This window comes from Microtus pennsylvanicus, chromosome 5 (genome assembly GCF_037038515.1).
Source record: "Microtus pennsylvanicus isolate mMicPen1 chromosome 5, mMicPen1.hap1, whole genome shotgun sequence".
NCBI lineage: Eukaryota > Metazoa > Chordata > Mammalia > Rodentia > Cricetidae > Microtus > Microtus pennsylvanicus.
In genome coordinates, this window is record NC_134583.1 from 134,508,384 (window position 1) to 134,536,258 (window position 27,875).

Below are 27,875 nucleotides of genomic sequence, written 5' to 3' on the forward strand. Positions count from 1 at the left end.
AACCCCTTCTCCTTCTCAGCCCCTTTTCAGAACGGTCTGAGCTGTGGCTTATCTCTTTTGAATGGTGGTGGTTCTTTCATTTCATTTCACTAAACAGTTGGAAATTAGAGAAGACCTTGCAAGAAACACAGGGCGACCCATCCTGTGCCTCGGCCAAGTAAGAGCAGTGGTAGAAGGCTCTCAGGCTGGAGGCTGGGCTGTGCAGTGAGTTCAAGGCCAGCCTGGGCAACTTACTACACCTTTTCTCAGAAAAAAACAAAACAGGCTTGGGATTGTAGCTGGATAGCAGATCACTTGCCTAGCACACACCAAGTCCTAGGCTGAATCCACAGTAGTACAAAACAAAACCACTGGGCTCCATATGCTTGACAGAGCTGGAACATTTGGTGGAGGCCATGATCTATTCATAAAACAGTATGCTATGACCCCAGAGTGGATTTATGCTTTGCAGCGATAGCACAAACCATGCCAACCTACCCGAGTGACGTCTGCACAAAGGACATTACTGCAGAGGGCTACAGGCTGGGACTGCTCAGGAAAGGGACACACCTGATTTTAAAAGATAAATGTTACAAATTATTGAGAAATACCAATAAAAATGATGGGCTGAAGATGACAGGTTCAGGTACAATATGCATCATCGGGGGAAACAAAGGAAGAGGAGGAGGGAAAACAATTCTAGGAAAAGACAATAAAATGACTCTAATGACTTAACCATGTCCCCATGTTAAAAATGCCTATAGAGGATGTGACATCCTTCTAATTATAACCTTAACTAAAAACTTTAAAAGGTTTAAAACATCAAAACAATTGAAAATATTTTAAGCTTGGTCAACTGAGAACAGTTAAATCATGCCACCACAACCCTTTCCACTCTGTCTAACCTGGACCTTTTACCTCCCCAACAAAGTGAAATCCAAGCTCACACAAATGAGGCTCATGATGAGTATCTTTCTCATGATTAAAATCATTGTTAACTAACTGACCTTACTGAGAAAAGGCATCAAGCCACATGGCTAAACATAGACAAAAATTATGGGTTAATTAAAGTTGTAAGAACTAGTTAATAATAAGCCTGAGCTAATAGGCCAAACAATTTATAATATAAGCCTCCGTGTATTTATTTGGAACTAATGGCTGAGGGACTAGGTGGGACTGATACTTCCATCTACAGATGGCACTCAATGTGGGAGCAAGAAATTCCACATAAAGCCCGAGACAAACATAACAGACAAAAACAAAGTGCAGCTTCTTGGTAACCATCCTTACTCCAGTAGGTTCTGTTTGCTGGTGGTGAGCAGAGGCAGAATCATTTAAGAAAGGCTTCTTGAATCAGTGTTACCAGCAAAAACCTGGCAGCTCTTTTAAGAGCCCTGCCACCAAACACTTAAATGGTGTTTATGAACAGTCAGCAGCATGCTTCTTGGTGGTGGCAGAGACCTAGAAACTCCACAGAGTTGTGGCAATAAACCTGGCTCTTGCCAGTACATCCACCATAAAGCTAGACTCCCATGAAGCCAAGGAATGGGTGGACCCAGTCACCAAAACAGCAGCTTTAATCCTAGCCATGCTTCTTAGCAGATTAAAACCTCATGTTCTCAGAAAAAGATAGATATATACAGTAAAGACAGATTCAAATGGAAAAAATAACCTTTAAATGATTTACAGTGTGTTTAGTAATATATGTAGTCTTGGGAGAGAAAAGAAAAAGGATAGAGAAAGTCCTTTAAAATTGAAATAGAGTAGTTGGGTGTGGAAGCGCACACCTTTAATTCCAGCACTCAGGTGGCAGAGGCAGGTTGATCTCTGTGCGTTCAAAGTCAGTCTGGTCTACTGGGTGAGTTCCAGGATGGCCAAAAATACACAGAGAAACCCTGTCTCAATAAAACAATAACTAAAAAATAAAGATATAGAAGAAAAAGCCGTGTATAGACAGAAAATAAAAGAGAATCTGGATGTTGTATGTTATTGTGTTGACTTTGAATGTTTGAAAGCTGAAGAAGGAGCAACAATTGCTAAAAGACATTTGATTATAAATGCTGCTGGATTAATTCAACTTAAAGTTATTGAAAATGCCTTAACTTCAAAATTTAAGTCAAAAGGTATGTTATTTTGGAGAAGAGGATTTACTTTTGTTTTCACAGGAAATGAGAGGCTGTGGGTTCATTCTGGGTTAAGAAAATAAAGCTTGATTGAGGAAGACCCCCTGAAAAATCTCCAATGGAAATGGGTGGCTCAGATGGTCCAACATTTCAGAGTACATTTGTTACAGTTTCCTCTGAGCTCTACATCCAGAATTGCCTCAAGACTGCTGGCTGAGATGATCCAGCCTCAAAGAATACTCCAGTCAGGACTTAACCATAATCCTAAATTTTCTCTGGGTCCCCATAAGATTATCAGTGCCCCTAATTAGCAGGAAGTAGCCTAGAAAACCACACCCACATTCTTAAAAAATGGATTATGGATGTTTGTCTTGGTTTAGATTGTTGGCTAATATAGGATTCCCCTCTGTATACTGTGATTACCATTAATGAATAAAGAAACTGCTTTGAACCTATAGCAGGGCAGAACTTAGCTAGGCAGGGAACACTAAACTGAATGCTGGAAGAAAGGAGGCAGAGTCAGAGAGAAGCCATGTGGCCGCGGGAGACAGATGCTGGGAACTTTACCCAATAAGCCGCAGCCATGTGGTGATACACAGATTACTAGAAATGGGTTAAATTAAGATGTAAGTGTTAGCAAATAAAAAGATAGAGCTAATGGGCCAAACAGTGTTTTAAATAATATAGTTTCTGTGTAATTATTTCAGGTCTGAGCTGCTGGGCAGCCAGGAAACAAACAAGTGACCCTCCCTGCAACAGTTGGCTATAAATTGTTATGGATAATGGTCAGAAAAAAAGCTAAACAAAGGAAATTAGATTTGAGTTCTTGTTTTTTTATTTATTTATTTTTTATTGAAAAAAATTTCCGCCTTCTCCCAGCCTCCCATTTCCCTCCCCTCCTCCTACTCCTCTCCCCCTCCCTGCACTCCTCTCTCCCTCCCTCTCCAGTCCGAAGAGCAGTCAGGGTTCCCTGCCCTGTGGAAAGTTCAAGGTCCCCCACCCTCCATCCAGATCTAGGAAGGTGAGCATCCAAACTGGTTAGGCTCCCACAAAGCCAGAACATGAAGTAGGATCAAAACCCAGTGCCATTGTCCTTGGCTTCTCATCAGCCCTCATTGTCCGCCATGTTCAGAGAGTTCAGTTTTATCCCATGCTTTTTTAGTCACAGTCCAGCTGGCCTTGGTGAGCTCCCAATAGATGAGTCCCACTTTCTCAGTGGGTGGGTACACCCCTCACGATCCTGACTTCCTTGCTCATGTTCTCCCTCCTTCTGCTCCTCATTGGGACCTTGGGAGCTCAGTCCGGTGCTCCAGTGTGGGTCTCTGTCTCTATCTCCATCCATCGCCAGATGAAGGTTCTATGGTGATATGCAAGATATTCATCAGTATGGCTATAGGATAGGGTCATTTCAGTTTCCCTATCCTCAGCTGCCCAAGGAACTAACTGGGGACATCGCCCTGGGCACCTGGGATCCCCTCTAGGTTCAAGTCTCTTGCCAACCCTAAGATGGCTCCCTTAATTAAAATATGTGCTTCCCTGCTCCCATATCCACCCTTCCTTTATCCCAATCATTCCCTTTCCCCAAGTTCCCCCCATCCTCCCCTTCTTACTTTTCTCTCCCCATCTCCTCTTTCCCCCATCCCACCCCATCCCCAAGATCCCAATTTTTTGCCCAGCAATCTTGTCTACTTCCCATATATAGGAAAATAACTATATGTTTTTCTTTGGGTTCACCTTCTTATTTAGCTTCTTTAGGATCAAAAATTATAGACTCAATGATCTTTATTTATGGCTAGAAACCAATTATGAGTGAGTACATCCCATGTTCATCTTTTTGGGTCAGGGTTATCTCACTCAGGATAGTGTTTTCTATTTCCATCCATTTGCATGCAAAATTTGAGAAGTCATTGTTTTTTACCGCTGAGTAGTACTCTAATGTGTATATATTCCACACTTTCTTCATCCATTCTTCCATTGAAGGACATCTAGCTGGCAGCTAACATCAAATTAAACGGAGAGAAACTCAAAGCCATCCCACTAAAATCAGGAACAGGATAAGGCTGTCCACTCTCTCCATACCTCTTCAATATAGTGTTTGAAGTTTTAGCAATAGCAATAAGACAACATAAGGGGATCAAGGGGATTCGAATTGGAAAGGAAGAAGTTAAACTTTCGTTATTTGCAGATGATATGATAGTGTACATAAGTGACCCCAAAAACTCCACCAAAGAACTCCTACAGCTGATAAACACCTTTAGTAATGTAGCAGGATACAAGATCAACTCCAAAAAAATCAGTCGCCCTCCTATACACAAAGGATATAAGTTCTTGTTTTGAAAAGAAAAAAGGGAGAAATGTTGTTGGACAATGCTCTAATACACTGTAAAGATTTGTCACTCATGTTGGTTTAATAAAACCAATGATTGGCCAGTAGGTAGGCAGGAAGTATAGGCAGGGCAACCAGACTAAGAGAATTCTGAGAAGAGGAGAAACAGAGATAGTTATCAGTCAGACGCAGAGGAAGCGAGATGAAAATGCCTTACTGAGAAAAAAATACTAAGCCATGTGGCTAAATATACACAAGAATTATGGGTAAATTTAAGTTGTAAGGGCTAGTTAATAATAACTCTGAGCTAATAGACCAGTTTATAATTAATATAGGCCTCTGTGTGTTTATTTGGGACTGAATGGCTGTGGGACTGGGTAGGACAGAAACCTTTGTCTACAGCAAAGTATAAAATTGTTTTAAAAAATTAAGTCTACTAAAAAGAAAACGAAATGACAAAATCCATCAAAAGATGATTTAATAACATCTATATTAATTTTTATTTAAGAATGCATATCATATAAAAGTTTTATTTCATATTACTTTTGGTCTAGTATCCATTATCATGAATCTTTTTGGTTTCCTCCTATCAGGTTGCTGAAGATTACTATTGCCTCCACGGAGAAAGAATGAAGAATTAAAGGCATGGGGAAGACGCCCTCTCAGCTGTCCCTGAGGAATCTGAGAGGATTCAGTAGCATGGATACAGTATTCAAAGATGAGTTGAGAAACACAGTCCTGAGACTGCTTTCATAAGATGCATTTCCTGTTGGCTTAGATTTAACCATCAACACCTGCTGACTCTTCCGCAACAGCATCAGTATCCAGCCTCCAGTCTCCACTCTCTAAAGCACTTCTCCATCGCGTTCCGGGACTTAAAGCTGCCGACATTTACGGTGGGAATGATTTTCTGTGGTTTCAGCCACTGGACAAAACGTTTCATTTCTAGGTAACTGCTGTGTTCACTGTAGGGGATTCCTGTAAGGCCCAAAGGAAGAGATTATTTACTAGAAACCAAAATAATAAAAGTAAAAGAAAATAGAAAAGCAGTACAGAATATTGCTGTTAAAAAATTCTGGTGCTAGCTGGGAAATGGTGGTGCATGCCTTTAATCCCAACACTCGGGAGGCAGAGACAGGCATATCTCTGTGAGTCTGAGGTCAACCTGGTTTACAAGAGCTAGTTCCAGGACAGGCTCCAAAGCCACAGAGAAACCCTGTCTCAAAAAAAAAAATTCAGTGCTTTAGTTATGATAATAAAACTTGATGTTTTTATGATTAATAAAGATTAAAACATAAACAGAAAACTCAGGGCACACATGCAGATACACACACAAAACCCCAAAACAAAACTTTTAAATGCACATACCTAAAAAGTATTCTAGAATTATATTTAATTGGAATGTTTGGCCTCTAAACCAGTGGTTCTCAACCTGTGGGCTGCGACCCCTCTGAGGGTTGAAGAACCTTTTCACAGAGGTCACCTAAGACCTCCAGAAAACACAGGTATTTATTAGGATTCATAATAGTAGCAAAATCACAGTTATGAAGCAGCAAAGAAAATAAATTTCTGGCTGGGGTCAACACAACATGAGGAACGGTATTAAAGGGTCGCAGTGCTAGGAAGGTTGGCACCACGGCTCCAAACACTTCACTCACTGTGAATGTCAGGGCAATCAGAGGAAATGTGAGACAATGAGAAGGACGGCGAGCAGGAGACTTTTTGTTTCTAGCGAAAGCCAATGCCAGGGCCAAGCTTTACATACATAAAAAGCAAGAAGCAAAAAAAGAGGATTCTAAAAATCCCTTTGTGTCTTTTACAGTTAAAGTCCCACGGAGGAGGGTCATGGGAGTCTCTGAATGAAAGTCCTCAGTGGTCTGGAGACACAGCGCATGTCTCCCAAGGGACTAACAAAGGCAAGCCTGCACCAGCTGTCACCCCTAAGTCCCCACATCTAACCCACCTCTTCCTGTCACGACCTCACCACTTCCTGCCAGCTAAACTTGTCTATAAAACCACAGCATTGTCCTTTCGAGTACTTCTATCATTTCCTCTACTACCCTGACTACAGCATGTAGTGATCTGCCTTAGCCACCATGAGAATGTCACCAACTCTAGTTTGCTGGCTTGCAGGACTGGATAGGAATTCAGGGTTGTGGAGAGCCTCGAAACTCTAGAGCTGCTAAATTCTTTGCTGTTTTCCTTGGTTCTTAATTTCATAATGCTTTTAAGGAATGAACAGTAACAAACATTACAGTGAGAAATTCTGGACCAGAATGACAGTTCAGTGGGTTAGGACACTTGCTGCCATGGCTTATGATCCAAGTTTGATCCCCAGGACCCACAGGGTAGAAGGAGAGCTGACCCTGCAAGCTGTCTTTGAGCTCCATGGCTCCACATGGTATACTCGCACAAATAAAGATATAATAGAAAAGGAGAAATTGACGAAAATGAGAAACTTGAACAACTTTACCATATATTGATATATTTCCTTTCGTCTGGGGAGTGATATCCGCTATGCTTGTTATGTTATTGGAATGTGTCCATCCTGTAGGTCGAAAAGCCAAAATCTGATCATATTTCCCACCACACTTCTTCAGGTGACTCTGTAAGCCCTGTCAAATGAGAACAGTTGGTTTGCTGGTCAGCGTCAGCAGAAAGAGACCGCGTGGGGTCAAAGGGCGAGATGAGAGAGCAGCACTGGCAGCCACAGGCAGGCCTGCTGTTAAGAATCGTGTGCAGCAGCCCAGAGCCAGGCTTCTAGGAAGACAGACATGGGAAACACACACACAGCTTCTCTTTTTGACTTTCCTAAACAAGTAAGGCAACGCCTGGGGAAAGGTACAATTAATTGTTTGCAAGTTAAGTAACGGAGTCAAATAAATTATGACTGAGTTAACTACAAAATCCCACCTCTTCCCAAACCCCACATACAGAGACATTAATATTATAACAACAAGCATAAATGCAGCATAAGTCTTCGTGTGTAAGCTGACAAGGACACAGACGTCTCCAGCTAAGAGTGGTACTGTACGCAGCACGGATCCACACTTTAAAAATGTACCTAGCATTCCTCTTGGGCACTTGCTTTTCACCCTCAAATGTGAACTGGGCTCATCTTCAGTCTTCAGGCCCTGTAATCAGGAGTACCATGCTTCTTATCACTGTTCTATGGTTGTGAAGAGACGCCACAACCAAGGCAACGCCTATCGAATAAAATGCTTAACTGGGGCATCTTTACAGTTTCCGAGGCTCAGTACAGTATCGCTGTGGCAGGGAGCCGGTGCAGGTACGCATGGCCCTGGAGAAATAGCTAAGAATTCTACATCCTCAAACAGAAGCAGGGATACTAGCTTGGGTTTCTGAAGCCTCAAAGCCCACCCCCCAGTGACACACCTACTCCAACAAGGCCACACCGCCTAATCTTTTCAATAGTGCCACTCCCTGGTAACTAAGCGTTCAAATACGTGAGTCTAAAGGGACTATACTTATTTAAACCACCACATTCCACTCTTAGACCCCATTGGTTTGTAACCATATCATAATGCAAGTGTATTTTGTTTAACTTCAAAAGTTTCCATACTCTGACAGTCTCAATAATATTCAAAAATCCAAACTTCATAAGTTTCTTCTGAGATTCATGACATCTCCTAACTGTAATCCCCTATAAAATCAAAATTTAAAAACAAATCACATACTTCTAAAATACAATGGCACAGAATGCATATTGCCATTCCAAAAGAGAGGAAAAGGAGCATAGTGAGGAAATACCGGACCAAAGCAAGACTGGAAACTCAGCAGGCCAATCTCCAAACTCTGCAGCTTCATGTCTGATGTCAAGCACTCTTCAGATCTCCAGTGCCTTCCAGCTTTGTTGACTACAACACACTTCTTCCTCTTGAGCTGATTCCACTCTCCTTTCCTTGGCAGGTCTCCCACAACCTGGCATTTCCAACATTTTGGGGTCTCCAAGGCAGTCTAGGCTCCACCGTCACAGCTTCACACATGGCCTCTGTGGACCTCCACGCAGGGACACTCCTGACACACGCCTGGCTATGGAGGGGATTCCACACATTGTTCTTTTCTTGGATTCTTGACTCTAAAGCCAGAACCATGTGACGGAAGCTGCCATGTTCTGCTGCTTACTGGGCCTGGAACATGGCCCCCTCATTCAACAGCATCTTCATCAGCTTTCTGTTGTAGATGGTTTCCCTCACTGTGGAAGCTCTATTTCTTTTCAGAAGTTGGAAGCTAGCTGGGTGGAGTCTTGCCCTGAGGTCAGCACTCCCTTTCTTCCAGTACTATCAGGCTTTTCTTTACACTTTTCACCTCCTTGAGCACTGGACTTAGCGCCATTGCACTTCCTGGTGCTCTCTCTCCTCAGACTGTACATTTGTATTTTCCTTTGCTCAGTTTGTTCATATTCATTATAGAACTGCATATGAGTGACAACTAATGATCGCACAACACAGTCAATACTAGGCTGTCTTAAAACTTCCTCTGCCAATGCCATCAATTCAAAACTCTTTAACTTAGCCTCAGGAAGACTTTTTTTAGGACAAGGGCAAAGAGCAGCCATGTTCATTGCCAAAATACCACAAGAATGGTCCTAGGCCATTTACTGATAAGCTTGACCTCTGAACCTCCGGGAGCTGGAACCACACAGATCGATTGCCCTCAGCACTGTCTTCTAGGCCCTCCTGGGATGACCCAGTAACCCTTGCTCAAAGCACCCAACTATTTTTCTAGTCCAAACTCCCAAAGCCTTCCATATTTCTCTGACAAGCATCAATACCCAGTTTCTGGTACCAACTTCTGTCTTAGTTACTGTTCTATGATTACACCATATCAAGGAAAATTTAATAAAAGAAAGCCTTTAATTGGGGGCTTGCTTACAGTTTCAGAGGTTCAGTCCTTTGACATCAAGATAGGGAGCACAGCAGCAGGCAAGGCAGCCATGGTGCTGGAGAAGTAGTTGAGAGCTACATCCTGATCCACAGAGACAGAGGGACTGGGCCTTTTGAAGTCTTGAAGCCCACCCCCAATGAGGCACTTCCTCCAACAAGGCCACACCTTCTAGTCCTTATCAAAGAGTGTCACTTCCTGATGACTATGTATTCAAATATATGAGTCTATAGGAGCCACCCTTATCCAAACCACCACACATGCTCTTCTTGTAAGAGCTGAGTAGAATAAAGTGCCTCAGTTAAAGTCATAATGAGCTATGGCATTTGAAAACCCTCTGAGAATCCATTCCAAGGCCAGGCGGTGGTGGTGCACACCTTTAATCCCAGCACTTGGGAGGCAGAGGCAGATGAATTCTGTGAGTTCGAGGCCAGCCTGGTCTACAGAGTGAGTTCCAGGATAGGCTCTAAAGCTACAGAGAAACCCTGTCTTAGAAAACAAAACAAACAAAAGAATCTATTCCAAGTCAAATCTTTGAAAAGTGGTAAGAATGGGAATGGTAACATAAGGGGATTTTTTTTAAGGTCAACATTTCTGATTTTCAGATTGAAACCTAGGATTTCAAAAGCTTAGAATGAATCAAAATGCACTTCATTGATGAAATAGCCTCATTTTCGTGTGTGCGTGTGTGTGTGCCCATGCACGTGTGGAGGACATGGGTATCTTGCTCTGCCATGCTCTGCCTTGTTCCCTTGAGTCAGGGTCAGTCACTGAACCCGGAACAGGCTTGTGGCCAGCAGCCCCTGTCACCTTCACGTCTCTGCCCCACAGCACTAGGGTTGTTGATATATGACACTCCCACATCACACTTGCACCTATACCTGGCTTTTACATGGGCTCTGGATTTGAACCCAGGGCCACATGTTTAGGCAGCAAGTGCTCTTATTTGCTGAGTCCTCTTCCCAGCCTCCCCTCCACTGCCTTTGTAACAACCAAAACCTTTCATTAATGTGAAGCAAATATAAAGGTATCTATCATGAACAACTTGTATTTCTAATCAACTCCTGTAGCAGGAGCTACAGACATTTAAGTTTCCATTACATCCCTGGCATTGCCAATTAACAAGTTTTTGTTTTGGTTATTTTCTTATTTACTATTTTTTCTCACTTTGTGCTCCAGAAGAAAGGAAGCAACAGTAAACAGAGACTGTGAATAAGTATAATATATACATCATTCCATAAACTGGGGATAATAAGTATAATATATGCATCATCCCATAAACTGTGGATAATAAGTATAATATATGCATGGTCCCATAAACTGTGGATAATAAGTATAATATATACATCGTCCCATAAACTGTGGATAATAAGTATAATATATGCATGGTCCCGTAAACTGTGGATAATAAGTATAATATATGCATGGTCCCATAAACTGTGGATAATAAGTATAATATATACATCATCCCATAAACTGTGGATAATAAGTATAATATATGCATGGTCCTGTAAACTGTGGATAATAAGTATAATATATGCATGGTCCTGTAAACTGTGGATAATAAGTATAATATATGCATGGTCCCATAAACTGTGGATAATAAGTATAATATATACATCATCCCATAAACTGTGGATAATAAGTATAATATATGCATGGTCCTGTAAACTGTGGATAATAAGTATAATATATGCATGGTCCCATAAACTGTGGATAATAAGTATAATATATGCATGGTCCTGTAAACTGTGGATAATAAGTATAATATATGCATCATCCCGTAAACTGGAGATAAGTATAATATATGCATAGTCCCGTAAACTGTGGATAATAAGTATAATATATGCATGGTCCTGTAAACTGTGGATAATAAGTATAATATATGCATCATCCCGTAAACTGGAGATAAGTATAATATATGCATAGTCCCGTAAACTGGGGGATAATAAGTATAATATATGCATAGTCCCGTAAACTGGGGGATAATAAGTATAATATATGCATGGTCCCGTAAACTGTGGATAATAAGTATAATACATGCATGGTCCCGTAAAGTATGGATAATAAGTATAATATGTGCATCATCCCGTAAACTGGGGATAAGTATAATATATGCATAGTCCCGTAAACTGTGGATAATAAGTATAATATATGCATGGTCCCGTAAACTGGGGTTGGGTTTGCAGCATCGCTACCAACTTACCCACTTCTATTTGTTTCTTCAAGACTACCTGAAAGAATTAAATGAGAACCTAGGAGACAAATCGGTTATTCTAAAAATAGCATGTGATATAAACCAGTGCTACAAATAGAAAGCCATGGTTCCATGAGCCAAATCTGCAGAGAAGGCTGCCAGCAACCACTAGCTGTACGCTAGCTACAACTGCAGGACTTCTCACGAGGAAAGCTATTATAAACTATTCGGTCAACACAAAGTCCCTGACTTATGACTGTCTCTCTCTGTTTATTAGTAACCAGTTTGTGAGGAAAACGCCTTGGTAATGTCACCAGTTTCCTTCAGAAGGCCAACCATCCCCCACAGCATCCGTAGATCGTGTCTTACCACATTTAGACAATACGGGTTAAGTCTGAGGTGGCAGTCAACCATATGACGCCTGTAAGACCTTGGCATGAGCCAGAGTGTGAATTAAGCATCATTTGCAGGATTTCAGCCTTAACTTTCAGATACGAGAGTGCAAGTGATCGTGTATGTGTTCAGGTATGTGTTGTGCTTGTGCAGGCCAGAGGGTCATCTTGTGTATTGTTCATTGGGCTCCATCTGCTTTTAAAACAGGCTTTCTCACTATCTGAAGCTTGCCAAGTCGCCTCAGCTAGCTGGTCAGGGAGGTCTAGAGACTCCCCTGTCTGCTTCCCAGGGCTAAGACTGCAAAGCACATACAGGGCTCAAGTCTCCCCAGGCCCTCTCAACAGTAGTTACTGTCTGTCTGTTTCACTATAGCCATCCAAACGTGAGCAGGGGTTATTTCACTGTGGTTAGGGTCTGTAATGTCCTGACAGCTTACAGCACTGGGCCTCCTCCATCCGTGTGTGCCTTCTTTGGACGGTCTTCTCACTCCTTCCTTAGCTCCCTCCCATCGTGACTGCACTGCACAGCCCCTGTGCTGGTCAGCACGGCTGCTCTAGTCACAGTCTGCTTTCCTTCCCTCTGGCCTTCTCTGCAGCAGACAGCATCTGGGAACACCCTTTTGAAAAGTTCTAACCCCCCAACCTCCATTACACTAACTAGCCACCCTGACAATCTGCTCAGATGAAACAAACCAAGTAGGGAATTAAAAAGTGCTGCCTGTTGTCCAGGACAGTGCCACGCATCCTTCAGAGTAACCAGCGTCCCCTGAGACTCTCCACCAGGTAAGACAGTGCCACGCATCCTTCAGAGTAACCAGCGTCCCCTGAGACTCTCCACCAGGTAAGACAGTGCCACGCATCCTTCAGAGTAACCAGCGTCCCCTGAGACTCTCCACCAGGTAAGACAGTGCCACGCATCCTTCAGAGTAACCAGCGTCCCCTGAGACTCTCCACCAGGCAGAGCAGTGCCACGCATCCTTCAGAATAACCAGCGTCCCCTGAGACTCTCCACCAGGTAAGACAGTGCCACGCATCCTTCAGAGTAACCAGCGTCCCCTGAGACTCTCCACCAGGTAAGACAGTGCCGTGCATCCTTCAGAGTAACCAGCGTCCCCTGAGACTCTCCACCAGGTAAGACAGTGCCATGCATCCTTCAGAGTAACCAGCGTCCCCTGAGACTCTCCACCAGGTAAGACAGTGCCGTGCATCCTTCAGAGTAACCAGCGTCCCCTGAGACTCTCCACCAGGTAAGACAGTGCCACGCATCCTTCAGAGTAACCAGCATCCCCTGAGACTCTCCACCAGGTAAGACAGTGCCGTGCATCCTTCAGAGTAACCAGCGTCCCCTGAGACTCTCCACCAGGTAAGACAGTGCCGTGCATCCTTCAGAGTAACCAGCGTCCCCTGAGACTCTCCACCAGGTAAGACAGTGCCGTGCATCCTTCAGAGTAACCAGCGTCCCCTGAGACTCTCCATCAGGCAGGACAGTGCCACGCATCCTTCAGAGTAACCAGCGTCCCCTGAGACTCTCCACCAGGTAAGACAGTGCCATGCATCCTTCAGAGTAACCAGCGTCCCCTGAGACTCTCCACCAGGTAAGACAGTGCCGTGCATCCTTCAGAGTAACCAGCGTCCCCTGAGACTCTCCACCAGGTAAGACAGTGCCACGCATCCTTCAGAGTAACCAGCGTCCCCTGAGACTCTCCACCAGGTAAGACAGTGCCGTGCATCCTTCAGAGTAACCAGCGTCCCCTGAGACTCTCCACCAGGTAAGACAGTGCCGTGCATCCTTCAGAGTAACCAGCGTCCCCTGAGACTCTCCATCAGGCAGGACAGTGCCACGCATCCTTCAGAGTAACCAGCGTCCCCTGAGACTCTCCACCAGGCAGGACAGTGCCGTGCATCCTTCAGAGTAACCAGCTTCCCCTGAGACTCTCCACCAGGTAAGACAGTGCCGTGCATCCTTCAGAGTAACCAGCGTCCCCTGAGACTCTCCACCAGGTAAGACAGTGCCGTGCATCCTTCAGAATAACCAGCATCCCCTGAGACTCTCCACCAGGTAAGACAGTGCCGTGCATCCTTCAGAGTAACCAGCGTCCCCTGAGACTCTCCACCAGGTAAGACAGTGCCACGCATCCTTCAGAGTAACCAGCGTCCCCTGAGACTCTCCACCAGGTAAGACAGTGCCATGAATCCTTCAGAGTAACCAGCGTCCCCTGAGACTCTCCACCAGGCAGGCAGCTCCCAAACTTAATACACTCACAGGGATGACTCAATTAGCAATGTGCAAAACCCTGCCTTGGCGAAACCTGAAAATGTATGGATGACAAACCCAGAAAAATAGGTCCTAAACTTATCCTTTCACCTCCTGCGCAAAGGTGTGCGGGGAGAATCCCCGCTCAGGAAGTAGCATTCATTTTCTTGATAGCTTGTTATTTGTAAGGCACAGGCTTCCTAGTTTAAAAAGCTTCAGAAAAGCTACGATTAATAAAATTCCAGAGTCAGATACTGGGGTTCAACCTTAAGGTCAGAAAAGCAAAACAGCCAGCCACTGGCTCTTACCTCTACCTCAAACCGCAATGGGGCAAGATCCAGTCTCCACGAATCCTCAAACTCCACACCACCCCCGAGTTCCTGTCTCCTCCCCTATATATTCCTCTCTCCACCCAGCCATATGGCTCTTGTCTCTACCTCCCTAGTGCTGGGATTAAAGGTGTGTGATCCCAAGTGTTGGGATCACCTTATGTTTCTCTTTTAGACAGATTCAATTTTCTGTAGCCTAGAGTGGCCTTGAATTCCCAGAGACCCGTCTGCTTCTGTCTCCCGAGTCCTGGGATTGAAGGTGTGTGCCACCACTCCCTGGCCTGTATGGCTCACTAGTATGGCTAGTTTACTCTTTGATCTTCAGGCAAGCTTTATTTATTAAAAACAAATAATATGCCACTATTTCCTTTTTTGTCTAAAATAAAAAAGGCTATAACTAATATAAGAAAAACTATATACAATAAGTACAATAACTATATACCATAGAGGCAGTAAGTACATCAACAGTGTCTAGTCCATTTGCATTTGATAAGTTCAGAGAAAACACTCCATATCTATCCTATCTTGGTGAGTCCAAAGTCTTGTACCAAATTGACTTTCTATCGTAACTTGCTTTCTGCATCTGGTAAACTATAACTACAACTATCTAACCTTCAACCCCTCAGGACCTAAGAAGGAAATAATAACTCATTCAGGAGACACCAGTGTCTAATGACCAGGGCTGAATATCAGAACTGAACAGGACAGGCTTGAGGGGATGAACTTACACCTGTCTAACCCCCTCCCTCACCCTAGGAAGCATGGTCCTGGTACAGAAGTCTGGATAGCCAGATGGAGACACGTGATTCTGTTTGTGTGCCTTCCTTTGGGCTAATACTCTAGTGTTTAAATTCCTTGTAGGCATGTAAATTACTCTACAGAGGTACTCACACAGAAAAGCTAAAAGCATTAAATACTTCCCTTGGGGGGAACTTCATTCTTTCAGAATTCCTTAGAGTCAAATACTCTTTGCTGGTTCATCCTAAAAGACACACATCGCGAGTGCTTACCTTAAAATTAATTTGCATCATTGGGAGGAGGTGAACTGAAGAACTGGACATGTCTGTAGTTATGAGGGAACTGACTTCTGGTATATTGAGGCTCTGTAAAGTCCTATATTTTTCTTGGGACATGCCCACCTTTGAACCCAAAACATCAGCAACGGCTGTAGGCAAGCAAGAGATGAAAAACAATAAAATCATGGTTTGTTAAATAAACAGGGTTATAACTTACTCAAATTAAAAAAAAATAACTTACCAAATAAAAAACAAATTCACAAAAATAAACATTCACACTTTCATCACAAATAGCCAAATGACTTTGCTCTTTAGTTAGTGGAATTAGCAACCAAAGCCAAAGATTTATTTTTAAAGGTCTATACTTATTTAAAAACCACAGAAGTATAGAAGGCAGAGATGCAGAAAGGGCTCAGTGGTTAGGGGTGCATATCACTCTTGCAGAGGGCCCAAGTTTGTCCTCAGCATCCTAGATGGCGACTCACAACCACGTGTAATTCCAGCTCCAAGGCAATTGGGTGCCTGTCGTGGGCACCTGTACTCACGTGTACAAATATGTATACACGTACACATGATTAAAGATAAAATTAGTCATAAAAAAGTAAGCGGTAGTTGGAAAGGAAGACATGTTGAACCCTGGCCATATCATTCCATCTCTTGGAAGCTGACATAGTATGGTCATATTTAATAAGAAATGGGGAGCACTCCGCAGAGACAAAACAACACATCACCTATACAAACTACAGGAAGACAGGAGAAACCACTCAAGAGTGAAAGTTGTATTACTCTCCGACAGTTTGCTGGTGGTTACTGCAGGAATGGCGCAATAGGCTGTGCAGTAAGCCCCTTTCCGAGCTAATTAAAATCACAATGCTACACAGATTTTGCTGACAAACAGTCTGTACATAAGTGTCAACGTAATGCACTTATCAAATGTTTCTATAAATTTTAGCCTTCTGGTTTAAATTTATCAAACGCTACCCATCTTCCCTTTAACTTCAAAGGTAATACTGGATCATTTCAGAAAATAAATATCAAATGCAAGAGCAGAGACTGAAAGGGCCCTTTGCAAGAGAATCTGATCTTTATAATATATTAATGCAAATTAGACACCGCTTGCACCCACCTAGGAAGACTTTCTCCTTTCCGATACAGTACGTGCCACAGACAACAAGAGCTCGAGGGTTTAGAGTTACGGCCTCAAAGGCAGTGTTGATGGCAAACTGGATAACCTCCTGCTGGGACGGGAAGGTAAATTCTGGGCTGCAGTATCTGTGACAAGGAAACGCAGTTCTCGTTAACAGGGGAATATGAAACTGGCTCTATTGGATGCTGCTTTAGAGGAAAACAAACCAGCCAGTTACATTCTCCGCGAGTACCCAGTATTCAAAGGACTGCCTCACACTGCCTAGAATGAAAATGCTCATTTCCAGTCACTGCCAATTTATGGTAGGGTAAGAGTTTTTCACAGATATTTTAATTATGCTTTTATCATCCTCAAAGAAATTTCCTGTTGGAATATTTTCTTCTCAATAAGAATATTTCCACCCAGTTACCTATTTTAACTATGAATGATAAACCTCAGTACCTATTTTTAAAACCCAAATAACTATCAAAGAAAATATAATTGAAAGAGATTATATTTGTAGGAAAGAATTCTGACTTAATAAATAGGAAACTTAACATGAATTTTAATGTGGCATTTCACATTAACGGTGATGTCCACACGGCTATCACCTTTCACAGATATATAAATGCATACATCACAAGAATACAGCAGACATGGGGCTGGAGAGATGGCTCAGGGGTTAAGAGGACATGCTGTTCTTCCAGGGGACCGGAGTTCAGTTCCCAGCACCCATATCAGTCAGATGCCAGCCTAGCCTGTGACGCCAGCTCCAGGGGATCCAGTGTCGTAGGTCCCCACTGGCACTGCACTCAACTGCATACTCACACAGACACACAATTAAAAATAATGAAACAAATCATTTAAAAAATACAACAGCTCTATCTGGACCCAGATACAAAACACCCACTGAAGAACTGGCCCCCAGCTGTTATCTGCATATATTTTAAGATGAAAAGAGTGATTTTGCTAAAATATAACATACTGTAAACACCAAACAAATGATTTCCCATGACTTTCAGAATTGTTTTTGCTATTCAGCCATCAAAAACAGGAATCTGGATACTTTCTCTTATGAAAACTCACAAAGACATTCAGAACCATACGAAGAATAAACACTTCTTTATCTATTACTTAAAGGACACAGGAGGACACAACATCACTATGAGCCACTGGCTGGGACTTAGAGACACAGCGTCACTGTGAGCCACTGGCTAGGACTTAGAGACACAACATCACTATGAGCCACTGGCTGGGACTTAGGGACACAGGAGGAAACAGTGTCACTGTGAGCCACTATCTGTGGGAAGGCTTGTCCTTTGTGTGTCTGCTTTTTATATCTCATCCAAAAAACCCTAGAAATGTTTAATAGAATTAATTCCCAACAAATCAATGGGTTATTTTAATATATGACATTACATTGTATATAATAAATATTTATAATTTTGTCAATTACATCTTAATAAAGCTGAGACTACATAATTCAAATATAATCTCTTATGCAATTATATTTGTATCACTGAAGAATTCAAAGGTGCTACTTAAAAATTACCTTTTTAAGAAAAGAACAAAAGTAATTCCAATAGTCACAAACAAAACTACATTGTAGCCCATTTCCCCTTCACAATTATACCCAACAACTATACAGACCTTTGGAAAAAGAATAATTTAAAGGGGATTTTCTTAAAAATCTATTTTCCAAATTTTCTGGTTTTAGTAACAGAATTGTCCTATAAACATTTTCAAAAATAAAATAACAATAAATTATGACATTTAATTCTAAATTTGCCTTTTAGCAGGTATATTTTTAATGGCATCCTTTTGATAAACAGTCTTAAAAATAATTGGCTGTAAACCATCACTTTAATTATCTAAGCAAAAGCTTAAATTACCCATCAGATGTAGAGCAGAGCTCTCGGTGAGGAGAGAGCACCCAAAGAAAGCATGTCTTACGTGGTGTCTAAGTAGAGCGTGTGGACTCTGTGGCCTGCAAGAAGAGAGCGCTCCATGCTGGGGTTGGCTCGGAAGTCTCCCGTGTGCAGTATGACAGGGCCATTGGGAAGACGGAAAAGGATCATGGTAGCACCTGGACAGCTGGACAAAGACATCTTAGAGGAGCACAGAAAAAGCACTTGGACCAAGGGCATTTCTTTCAGCATCAGTGGGAGCATGAACTTTATGAGCTGAGCACAGGTATATGGTGGGGGGAATTATTGGCGGGGGAAGCTGCCCAGGCCTACAGGTAAACAGTCCTAAGAAGTCCTGGTTCTAGGACAGGCTGGCCCCTCAGCCCTCGGGACAGTTTCTAATTGATGAAAAGATACTAGCTTGAACAGTTATGTGAACTATGTCATATGTGGTAAATATTTCAATAACATCAACTCCAAAAAATATCAGAACTCAAACTGGCCATGAACAAAAGGAATACTAGCAAGGCTGGACAACAACTTTTTTTTCTTTTAAAGAATCTAACATGCTAATATAATATTGGCCTGGACTTCAGCAAATCTAGATTTAGCCTTTCTTCTTTCTCTAAATACCCGTGATCTCTATGGATAGGCTCACAGCCCAGAAGGAAGCACAGCTGGTAGCTGTGTTTGGGCGACATGAATCTTGATGGTACATTATACAGTCATAGAGAGGTGAAAAGATCGCACAGAGGGAGGGAGGGAGAAGAAAAAGAAAGAGACAGGTAGGGGAGAACAACAGAGACAGAGGAAAAAAACCCTATTTCCATGGGAAAAAGAAACATTCCAAATCTTTACAGTCTAAAATTGAATTATTATTATTTATTATTTAGCTTAAAATCATTTAGTTTAGGGTGGGAAGCAAGGCACCAATCCTCTGGTATCCAAATAGAATATAAGATTTCACTTTATGCAAATTATATTTAAGAACATGGAAAACATCTCTGAAGAACAGTGACAACGTACTTTTTAAAAAGATTAAGTGTCATAAGTCAACATCGGTTGACAACATGGGTTAGATAACAGATTCTCTCTATACTTAATCTGATACTAAAATTATTTTTTCAAAAGTAGAAATAGGATTTACTCCAGTTAAGAGCCAAGTTTGTTAGCTCCAGGCTCTAGACCAAGCCCGCCACTGTTTCCTTTGTCAACACTTTAAAACAAGCACCCTGCATGAGACTGCTGTCCTGCCTTCTGCGTCAAGTGAGAGGACGAAGGACTTCACACTTACTGATTGGCATCCAGCAAAACAACCTTGACACCGTCCACTACACACTCAGTGTCCATCGGCAACTGATGGACGTACTGCTCTTGCACACGGAGCTTCTTCTTCAACAAGTTGCCGGTTATCTGCAGATGGTGAATTTGTTACTGCGGCAGCAGGACAGAGAGCTGTGTGTCACCGCAGCTGAGAACCATGCTGTCTCGATAATCTCAGTCTCCCCACTTAGATGCCTGTGAAGGCTCCATCCACACCAGGAAAGAGTCTGTAAGACAGCCTTGCTACTCTTCTGCCTGCTCACCTGGGAAAGCTCGCTGTTCCCTGCAGGAGGCACAAAATGCTTCCTCACCTGGTCACGGCCCACTAGTATGGGTTTTCCCGTGTTTCTTCCTGGTATGTGGTGGAGACTCTGAACTTTCTGGAAACCTAAAGTACACATTTCTGAGGTGCCTGTGCTTCTCCACAAACTACCCGAGAGGACACTTCATGTCTGCTGTGAGGATCAAATCAAAATCCAGAAAAAGCCCCTGGGAACCGGAATTACAATGTTCACCGTCTAACAGGCAGTTGAAGGTATTCTGTACGGTGAAACTCCCTCTCTCTTTGGCTGGGGACAGGGTCTGAGGTAGCTCTGTTGCAGAACAGCCCCACCTTAGCATTATCTGTGGATGTTAGCCCTGGAAGCTACAAGTCCTCTGTGGTTAAGTGTACTGCCTGTATATCGGTTAGGCACTCCAAAGAGTGTTTGCTGAGTAAAACTATCGAGTGTACTGTGGGAACGTTTATTATTCTCACATAATAAAATTCATTGGTAAAAGCAGGTTGTAATTGTTGAGAGTGACAGTTGGATCTGCTTTATCCACCTTCTCCACTATAATGCTGGCTCACCTAGTTTTCAATATTCTATTTTCTTTGTTTTTTTTTTTTTTTACCATGCTTCTCAAAGTCACAACATTGCACCGAGCCAGAGTTTAAAACGCTAAAACTTACCTCACTACAGTAAATTGGGAACGTGGAGTCCTTAGACAAGCCGGCATAGTGATCAGAATGGAAATGCGTGAGGAAATAGGCGGTGCAGCCTTCAACCTCGCCGTACTGGAAAGCGTCCACGGTGAAGCCAGTTCCTGCAACGAGATGCCCCCGTGGGATGAACAGGAGCTAAGGTGGTCATGCATGTGTCTGGGTTCCCTCAAAGATCAGGCCCCTCTGATCGGTACTCTCATTTAACCCTCAATTTAACTAGGATTTACTTAAAACGTAAATTTACCAAAAGGTAAGAATAACTTTCGTGTCTACTAAACATCCCAGTATAGAGGCTTGGGCATAGTCTCACCAAAAACAATTAGTTAAAAGACACTAAGTTACAAACCAATCATTTCTTTGCCCCAATTAATACTTTTACAATGCTGATACTTAGGGGGCAATTGAAATCTCTCATTTCTACAAAGCAGTGAACGGAGAATGACTTAGAGGTCCAAAACCATGAATTCCCCATGGGATGACAATTATTCACTTCTCTAGGGTTGGAAATGGTAGGGGCCAAAGGCATTACAAAGGTTGCAGTTCTCCCTTGTAGGGCCACAGTAAGAGACAGACAGGGCTATCTACAGTCCTTGTTTCGTTTCAGGGTAGTGGGGAGTAAGGAAAGAAGAAGGGATCGCCTCAAGAGTCTCCCCAGAGGAACAATAACAAAAATTAAGTTGAGAAATACTGTTCCGATATGAGCTTATGGAAGAAAGAGCCGAGGGTGCCGGCAGGTGATGCGTGGGTAAAGACTCAGCTTCACATTTCTGCTGAGGCCACCAATACACAGCACACAGAGTGCAAAAGCAAATCGCAATCATCGCTGCAAACAAAACATCAGTGACGCATTTTTATGTGGTATTTAGAAGCTGAGGATATTACTGCTGTCTTATTGTATGCCACTGAAGAGTTAGTGGTTTCTTTAGTAACAGAATTCATTTCCATGCGCATTTTTGTATGAACTCATCTGTGAAGGCCTGGGCAGATACTCATTTGGAATATATAAACACACGAGTTCTGATTGCTCCGAAACTGGCACTTGAGGCAGCACAGCCTGCTATCCTCCCCTTCTCTTGAGCCGCTGTGCCGCCTCGGCAGTGCTCAGCCACGGGATTTTATGATATGTGCACTGACGTCGTCTTTTCTTTCCGGCTAAATGGAACCTCCACTGCTCACTGGCCTTCCTGTAATCTATAACAGCTACCTAATCATTACAGAAGCATATAGAAAATAAATGCTTGATAAAATTCTGGTGATAATGGAGAAACAAAAACAAAAAACAAAAGCCTCAATTCTGCTAAAAGATTCATAAAGTGTTATAAAGAGCAAATAAAATATATGCTGAACACTAATTATTTCAAATATATCCACCCAGGGACAAGGAAAGTGAAGTTAAACACTGCTGTGTCTCCGCTGGGAAGCTGAAGTCAGTATTTCAACTTACCGGGGATTCTCTTATAGAACGGACAGGTTCTTCTCGCTTCCCTGGCACCAGATGACTCTGAAATGCCTCTGCTCCCTCTCTGCCGCCTGTCAAGAGTCCGGCTTACAAAGGCTTTGCTTTGGTTTAAACTGACTGCTCCCACTTCTAACCTCTGAGGTGCTCCTTCCCACGGTGAATCTGACTTTTTATGTCTCTTCCTTTGACGTTGTGTCCTCTCTTGGGACAGTTCTATAGAGTGCTGACTCTCATTTAAATTCCCTGAATCCAATTCTAAGTCACTTAGGGAGTTTTCCGCTTTCCTCTTGCGCGGTGGGCGCCTCTTGTCCTTAGGACTTACACCTGGACTGGCATTTGGCCCACCTACCGCACTTGCCCTCGGGGACGGCTCTGCTTGTTTTTTGGGTGGTAATCCAAAAAACACACCTATGTCCATCTGCTTCATTGCCTTCTTGGAAGGTTGACTGGCATTGCACTTGGGACTGGAAGGCAAAGTGCTCAAAGATTTGGCGAGAGGCGCACCAGAAGGCTTTTCTCCCTTTCTGCAGGTACAGGCCGAGTTAGCGATGGTAGCACCCAAGCCCTTACTCCCTAACCCTCTTATTTGACTTTGGGTCTGATGCAAAGGCAGGTGATCTCCCTCCTTTTCAGGCGGCTTTGACATGGCACTTGTACGGAAAGGCAGAGAGACCTGACTGCTAACAGCTGACGTTTCAATTTTCTGTGTCTGATGGCTTGATCCAAGTGAGTGAGATCTGCGCTGCTCACCAGGTTTGTCTTTAGCGGTTTGATCATCAGAAGCAGCACACCCTGTTGTTAATGCAGGTGAAAACAAGAGCAAGCTCGTGTCTGTGTGTGGTGGAGCACCTCGGGACGGAAGCTGAAATGAACCTCTCACAGCACTGCCTTCACACAAGCCACTGAACTCAGCCTGAGTCAGCAGGCTTCTCGCCCGCGGGCGGACTCCCTCTCGCTCCTTCGGGAAGGGATCAAGAAATGTTTCAAATATGGCAGAGCCATCTTCTTCCAGGCAGCTGTCCTTAGAGCTCTGGGTAGAGAACAGCTCCGGCTGTGAATCATCTGGCTCTCGATTGAAGTCGTAAGTCTCCTCATCACTCTGCAGCGGGGAGTAAGAGATCTCACAGCTGCTGCTGTCGTCTTCCGGCGATGGCACCCTCGTACTCTGGGAGCTGCTTTGACCATTTAATGCATCCGCGGAAAGAGGCAAATCACCCCCCACAAGCTTGTCCTTCTTAACAAACCTTGCACGTTGTGGAGCCTGAGGGCCGGTGGAAGGGGGAATCTTTCTGTCAGTCTCGGCTGGAAGCTGGGATGTTTTTAGACATTGTACCAGCAACGAAGAATCCTCTAAAACTTTCCTTAAATTCTCCGTGTTCAGATGCACGGGCCATTTTTCCTCGGGGTTACAGGAAGGGTCTGGCTTTGCTGCAGTAAAATGTCCAGCCGGCGTGTGTGACGGGTTGCTGAGGGGCGCCGACACCTGTGTAGGGCTGCTGAGAGGTTCATTGCTAGCCCTACTCTGAGCAAGCAGGAGGTGAGTGTATTTCTTAAAATGAGAAGGAATTGTGCAGGTACACCGAAGACCATCGGGACACTCTGAAAATAGTTAAAAAAGAAAAAAAAAGATCATTTTACACATAAATTTTGACAGCACTAACAAAGTAACCTCTAAGGACAAACACCACTGGTCACAATTTTATTTTGTTTTTGAGACAGTTTCTCTGTACAGCTCTGGCTTTCCTGGAACTCACTCTGTAGACCAGGCTGGCCGCGAACTCAGAGATCCACTTGCCTTTGCAAGTGCTGGGATAAAAGGCATGCGCTACCACCCAGCCCACCGTGGGTAGCCTTGAAGAACTATGGCAATAGCTATGTCTAAGTGCATGAGGGCTGTTACTGAGACCAACATTAAAATACCAAAGGTTAATCCAACATAGTTTTACAATGTACTATTTATTACATTTAAACCAAATTCTTTTAGATTGCTTTTCAAATACTCTCTTGACAAGAAAATAATTTTAGATAACTTAAAAAACAGTCATAACTCATTCTCCATATAGATCAAGTAAAAATTTCTACATGTTAAATATGACATTTATCTTAAAATATAATAACATGGCACCACTTCTGCTGCTGGCACATTTTTAAGAGACTCTGAGTCATTTCAGACGACCTTCTAGTTCCTCTTCCGGTTACTAACACGCATGATGCATACACATACCCATATTTAGAAACTAAATGTGTTTATAATTTCTATCGAACTCTAAAATAGGATAACAAATTGGCCCGGTTATTTAGCTTGTAGGAATCTTCATCCATAAGATGTTAATGCCATCTACCTTATGCTGTCCTTGTAAGAGTCAAGTAAGAGAAAGCAGAGCGGCAATAGCTCACGCAAACTTCAGTGAACATTTATGGAAAGTAACGGAGAAGCTGGGATGATGGCTCAGTCAATAAAGTACCTGCAGCACACACAAGGGCCTAGGTTCATATTACCAGCCCTTAAATAAACAAGCCAGGCATGGCTGCACATTCTCATCTCCCAGCAATGGGGAGACAGCACTGGGGCTTCTTACCTGTGTCAGAGATTGGTGGAGAATCCAAACACTCAAAAACATGCCATTGGGGCGTCTGACCTAGCAAGGAAGAAAAGGGCATCTGACAGCTTGGGCAGTATCCATCGTAAACTGGGCGTACCCTTGGGGACACTTGTTTCTTTTTGGGCGTCCTACGGCTCTTTCTTGGAGTAGTCTCTTTGCTTTCAGACTGCGGAAGCTCCTCTCCAGTGCTAGAATTCTGACTGGCACCTACAGAAATCGGACAGCCTGTTTCTTCAAGGCATACGCCGGGGCCCTTTGGGTTGTCTTTATCGTCTGTGGTTCTTCTTTTGTTTCCTTTTCGTTTTGACTGGTCTTTTCCATCTGTTGCTTTTCCAACAGATTCTGGGATATTTTGAGAACAATTATTTGGATGTGCTGGTTTTGGTTTTCGTTTAGATTTATATTCCCAGATGTCTTTCTCCCAAAGTGTGTCTTCTTCTAACATGGCAAACGATTTTATGAGTATGTGAGCCTTTAGTAAATTCAGAGTCCTCTCCTTGCTACAGTTTTCAATAGGAACAAATATAACCAAAAGCCAACTAACTTGGTGGGACTCTAAACCTTTGGTGATGATCGATATAGGCACACAACACACTTAGCAGCCGCTGCTCCGTTTATACCACAATAAATAAGGGGTCCTACCACAGGCTAATGTCTGTGCTGTTTTCTTTACAGTGCGACACTGTTTCATTCAAGAATTTTTTTTCTTTTCCAGGACTTGATTCATAAAAATAAGAATCAATAATGCCTTGAAAATTAAGCATGGTTGAGAAGTATCGGCCCAACAACTTTAAGACAGGCTCCATATAACTGTACTGAAGCTATCCTGGTTCTCGTTCACGTGGGCAAGCAAGCGCCCACTCACAAGTTGGGTCACAGTTCCTTGTCAATCGGGTGCTTCAGGTCACTACTGAAACAAGCCACACCATAATCAAAGAGGTGTGTTGGTGACAAAACTGCCCCTATTCGTGACTCATGGAGATCCGATCGGCTTCAGTTTCCCGGGTGACTCCATTTCTCCTCCACCATAGGACCAAACCCTGCACAGGGAACAAAGTTCAAACGAGTGAGACTTAGGCCACACTGCACTCCAGACCGCAGGGCCTGTCATCAGCCCCCTGTCCAGACGTCCAGAGAGGTCAAGTACAAAAAACGCACACAGGCTCCTCCGCAGCCCCTTCCTTTGGATCGGGGTGCGGGAAGGCCAAGGAAGGGGGTCAGAAGTGACTCTCAGGTTAGGCACTGACAGCTCCCAAAGCGCGGTGCTCTCTGCGGCCCAGCGGCTCGCTCTGGCATCCCTGTGGGTGCACCTGGGCTGGCAGCCCGGGACCAGCTGCAGCTGCCTCTCCGCGCCGCCTCCCCCGCTGCGGGACATGCCATTCGCTCCGGCACTTTCAGCACCGCCAGAGTGACAGGATACTCTTGTTGTTATTGTTGTTGTTGACACAGAACCACTGGTCTCACTCCCTACAATAACGACCCTTCTCCTTTGAGGATTCCTTCGCCCCCTTTACCTTTCAGTTCTTTCTTGGCGGGAACTGCCGTGCCGAATCGGCTGATCGCGGTGTAACAGTGTAACAACTGAGGAGTTTTTTGTTTTGTTTTTCTCAAGTAGGATCTTTTTAATTTGGATTTTATTTATGTTGGAAACCCTTCCGGGCTTCAAAGGGAATGGGTTCCCCAGCCCCTCTAGGGCGCGACCTGGGCGGCCTTTCCCGTGTCGAATCTGGCTCTCCGAACGTCCAGACTTCGCGGCGGCGGCCCGGGACCTGGAAGGGGCGGGGAGGGCCGCGCAGGAGTTTGGTTACGCGCTGGGGAAGCACGGCCCTTTGGCCCCTGGCGTCAGAACGAAGGCTTAGGGTAGACAGAAACGTGGGTGGCGCAGATCGGGGCGGGCCGGGCACCGCTCCGAGGCTGGAGGGCGGCGGCCCGTCGGTCCGAGCCGCGCCCTCGATCCCGGAGCCCTAGGCTGCTCGCCCAACATGGCGGCCCCCGCAGCGCGCAGTGCGAGCCTCTCGGGCCTGCTGCCCGCGCAAACCTCGCTCGAGTACGCCCTGCTGGACGCCGTCACCCAGCAGGAGAAGGACGACCTGATCTACCAGTATCTGCAGAAGGTGGACGGCTGGGAGCAGGACCTAGCGGTGCCCGAGTTTCCGGAAGGTGAGGGGCTGGCGTCGGGGACGGGGCCCCTCGCGGGTCCTCCCCTTCCTCGGGGTGGGGGACGGAGCCCTTCCCGCCTGCTGGCAGGGGCGCTGGTCCCTGCGATCCGCCCACGTCCCTGAGGAGTTCCAGAGTGGCAACACGCGGGGGCGCGGGGTGCTCTGGAGGGTGAGGACCAGTGTTCGCATCTCTGCCTGGCCTGCCTCCCATGACCTCAGGGCCCCATGGATGTTGAGTGGCTTAGGTCTCCAGTGACCGGGGTACCCGGACCACCCTGTCCCTTCGTCTCTTATCCCAGCTTCACCGCTTCTTATTCCCGTCGATGTTTATCGATCACTTCTACGTGCAACACAGACTGTTTTAAGCATTCCGGGAGAGAGTTTCCCTGAGGCTCGGTACAACCTCCAGGGCGCTCTTATGTGTCTTGCCTTACAGTTAAGGAAACTGAGTCCCAGGAGGACTAGGGCACTTGCCCATTTGATAACACTAGAGTCGAACTGCACTACGTTCTGCAGACCTCAGAGCTGATACTTTTTCTAGCCCTGCCGCGCGCGCTTCCACGTTCAAAGCGGTGGCGGACCTACTGAGTTTTAAAAACTGGAGTCCGTTTTAGTTCAGCAGCCAGGGTTGAATCCTAGCTGTGGGGGTGTCAGAGCACGAGGAAATAGATACTCCCAGCAGTGTAGTTTAAACAAAATGCTGCCTTACCTTCGCTTGGGAGTGTCAATGTTTATCTTGCTGCTGTTGGCGTGGGTCCTGGCGGGAAACTGAAACCGCATGCATAGTTAATT

At 44.3% G+C, this 27,875-nt stretch overlaps 2 protein-coding genes across 3 annotated transcripts in view; one reads left to right on the top strand and one right to left on the bottom strand.

The window, feature by feature from the left end:
* Positions 1-4,901: 4,901 nt before the first annotated feature.
* Positions 4,902-26,652, bottom strand: Dclre1a (DNA cross-link repair 1A). Of its 2 annotated transcripts, XM_075974500.1 has the most exons (10): positions 26,439-26,652; positions 24,901-25,964; positions 22,307-23,920; positions 20,830-20,963; positions 19,849-19,967; positions 18,601-18,741; positions 16,648-16,793; positions 15,516-15,670; positions 6,902-7,043; positions 4,902-5,406 (listed from the first exon to the last, which is right to left on the bottom strand). In XM_075974500.1, exons 2-10 carry the CDS (start codon positions 25,367-25,369, stop codon positions 5,246-5,248), a joined length of 3,081 nt encoding a protein of 1,026 aa, XP_075830615.1. In that variant the 5' UTR covers positions 25,370-25,964; positions 26,439-26,652; the 3' UTR covers positions 4,902-5,245. The 2 variants fall into 2 exon arrangements, with proteins under 2 accessions (XP_075830615.1, XP_075830616.1); XM_075974501.1 differs by lacking the exon at positions 26,439-26,652 and having other exon boundaries at positions 24,901-26,293.
* Positions 26,653-26,768: 116 nt separating this feature from the next.
* The window catches only part of Nhlrc2 (NHL repeat containing 2), a 49,429-nt gene continuing 48,322 nt past the window's right edge, over positions 26,769-27,875 (top strand). The window contains exon 1 of the mRNA XM_075974502.1: positions 26,769-27,084. Within this exon, the coding sequence (XP_075830617.1) occupies positions 26,907-27,084 (178 nt within the window). The 5' untranslated portion in view covers positions 26,769-26,906. The remainder of the gene's footprint in view (positions 27,085-27,875) is intronic.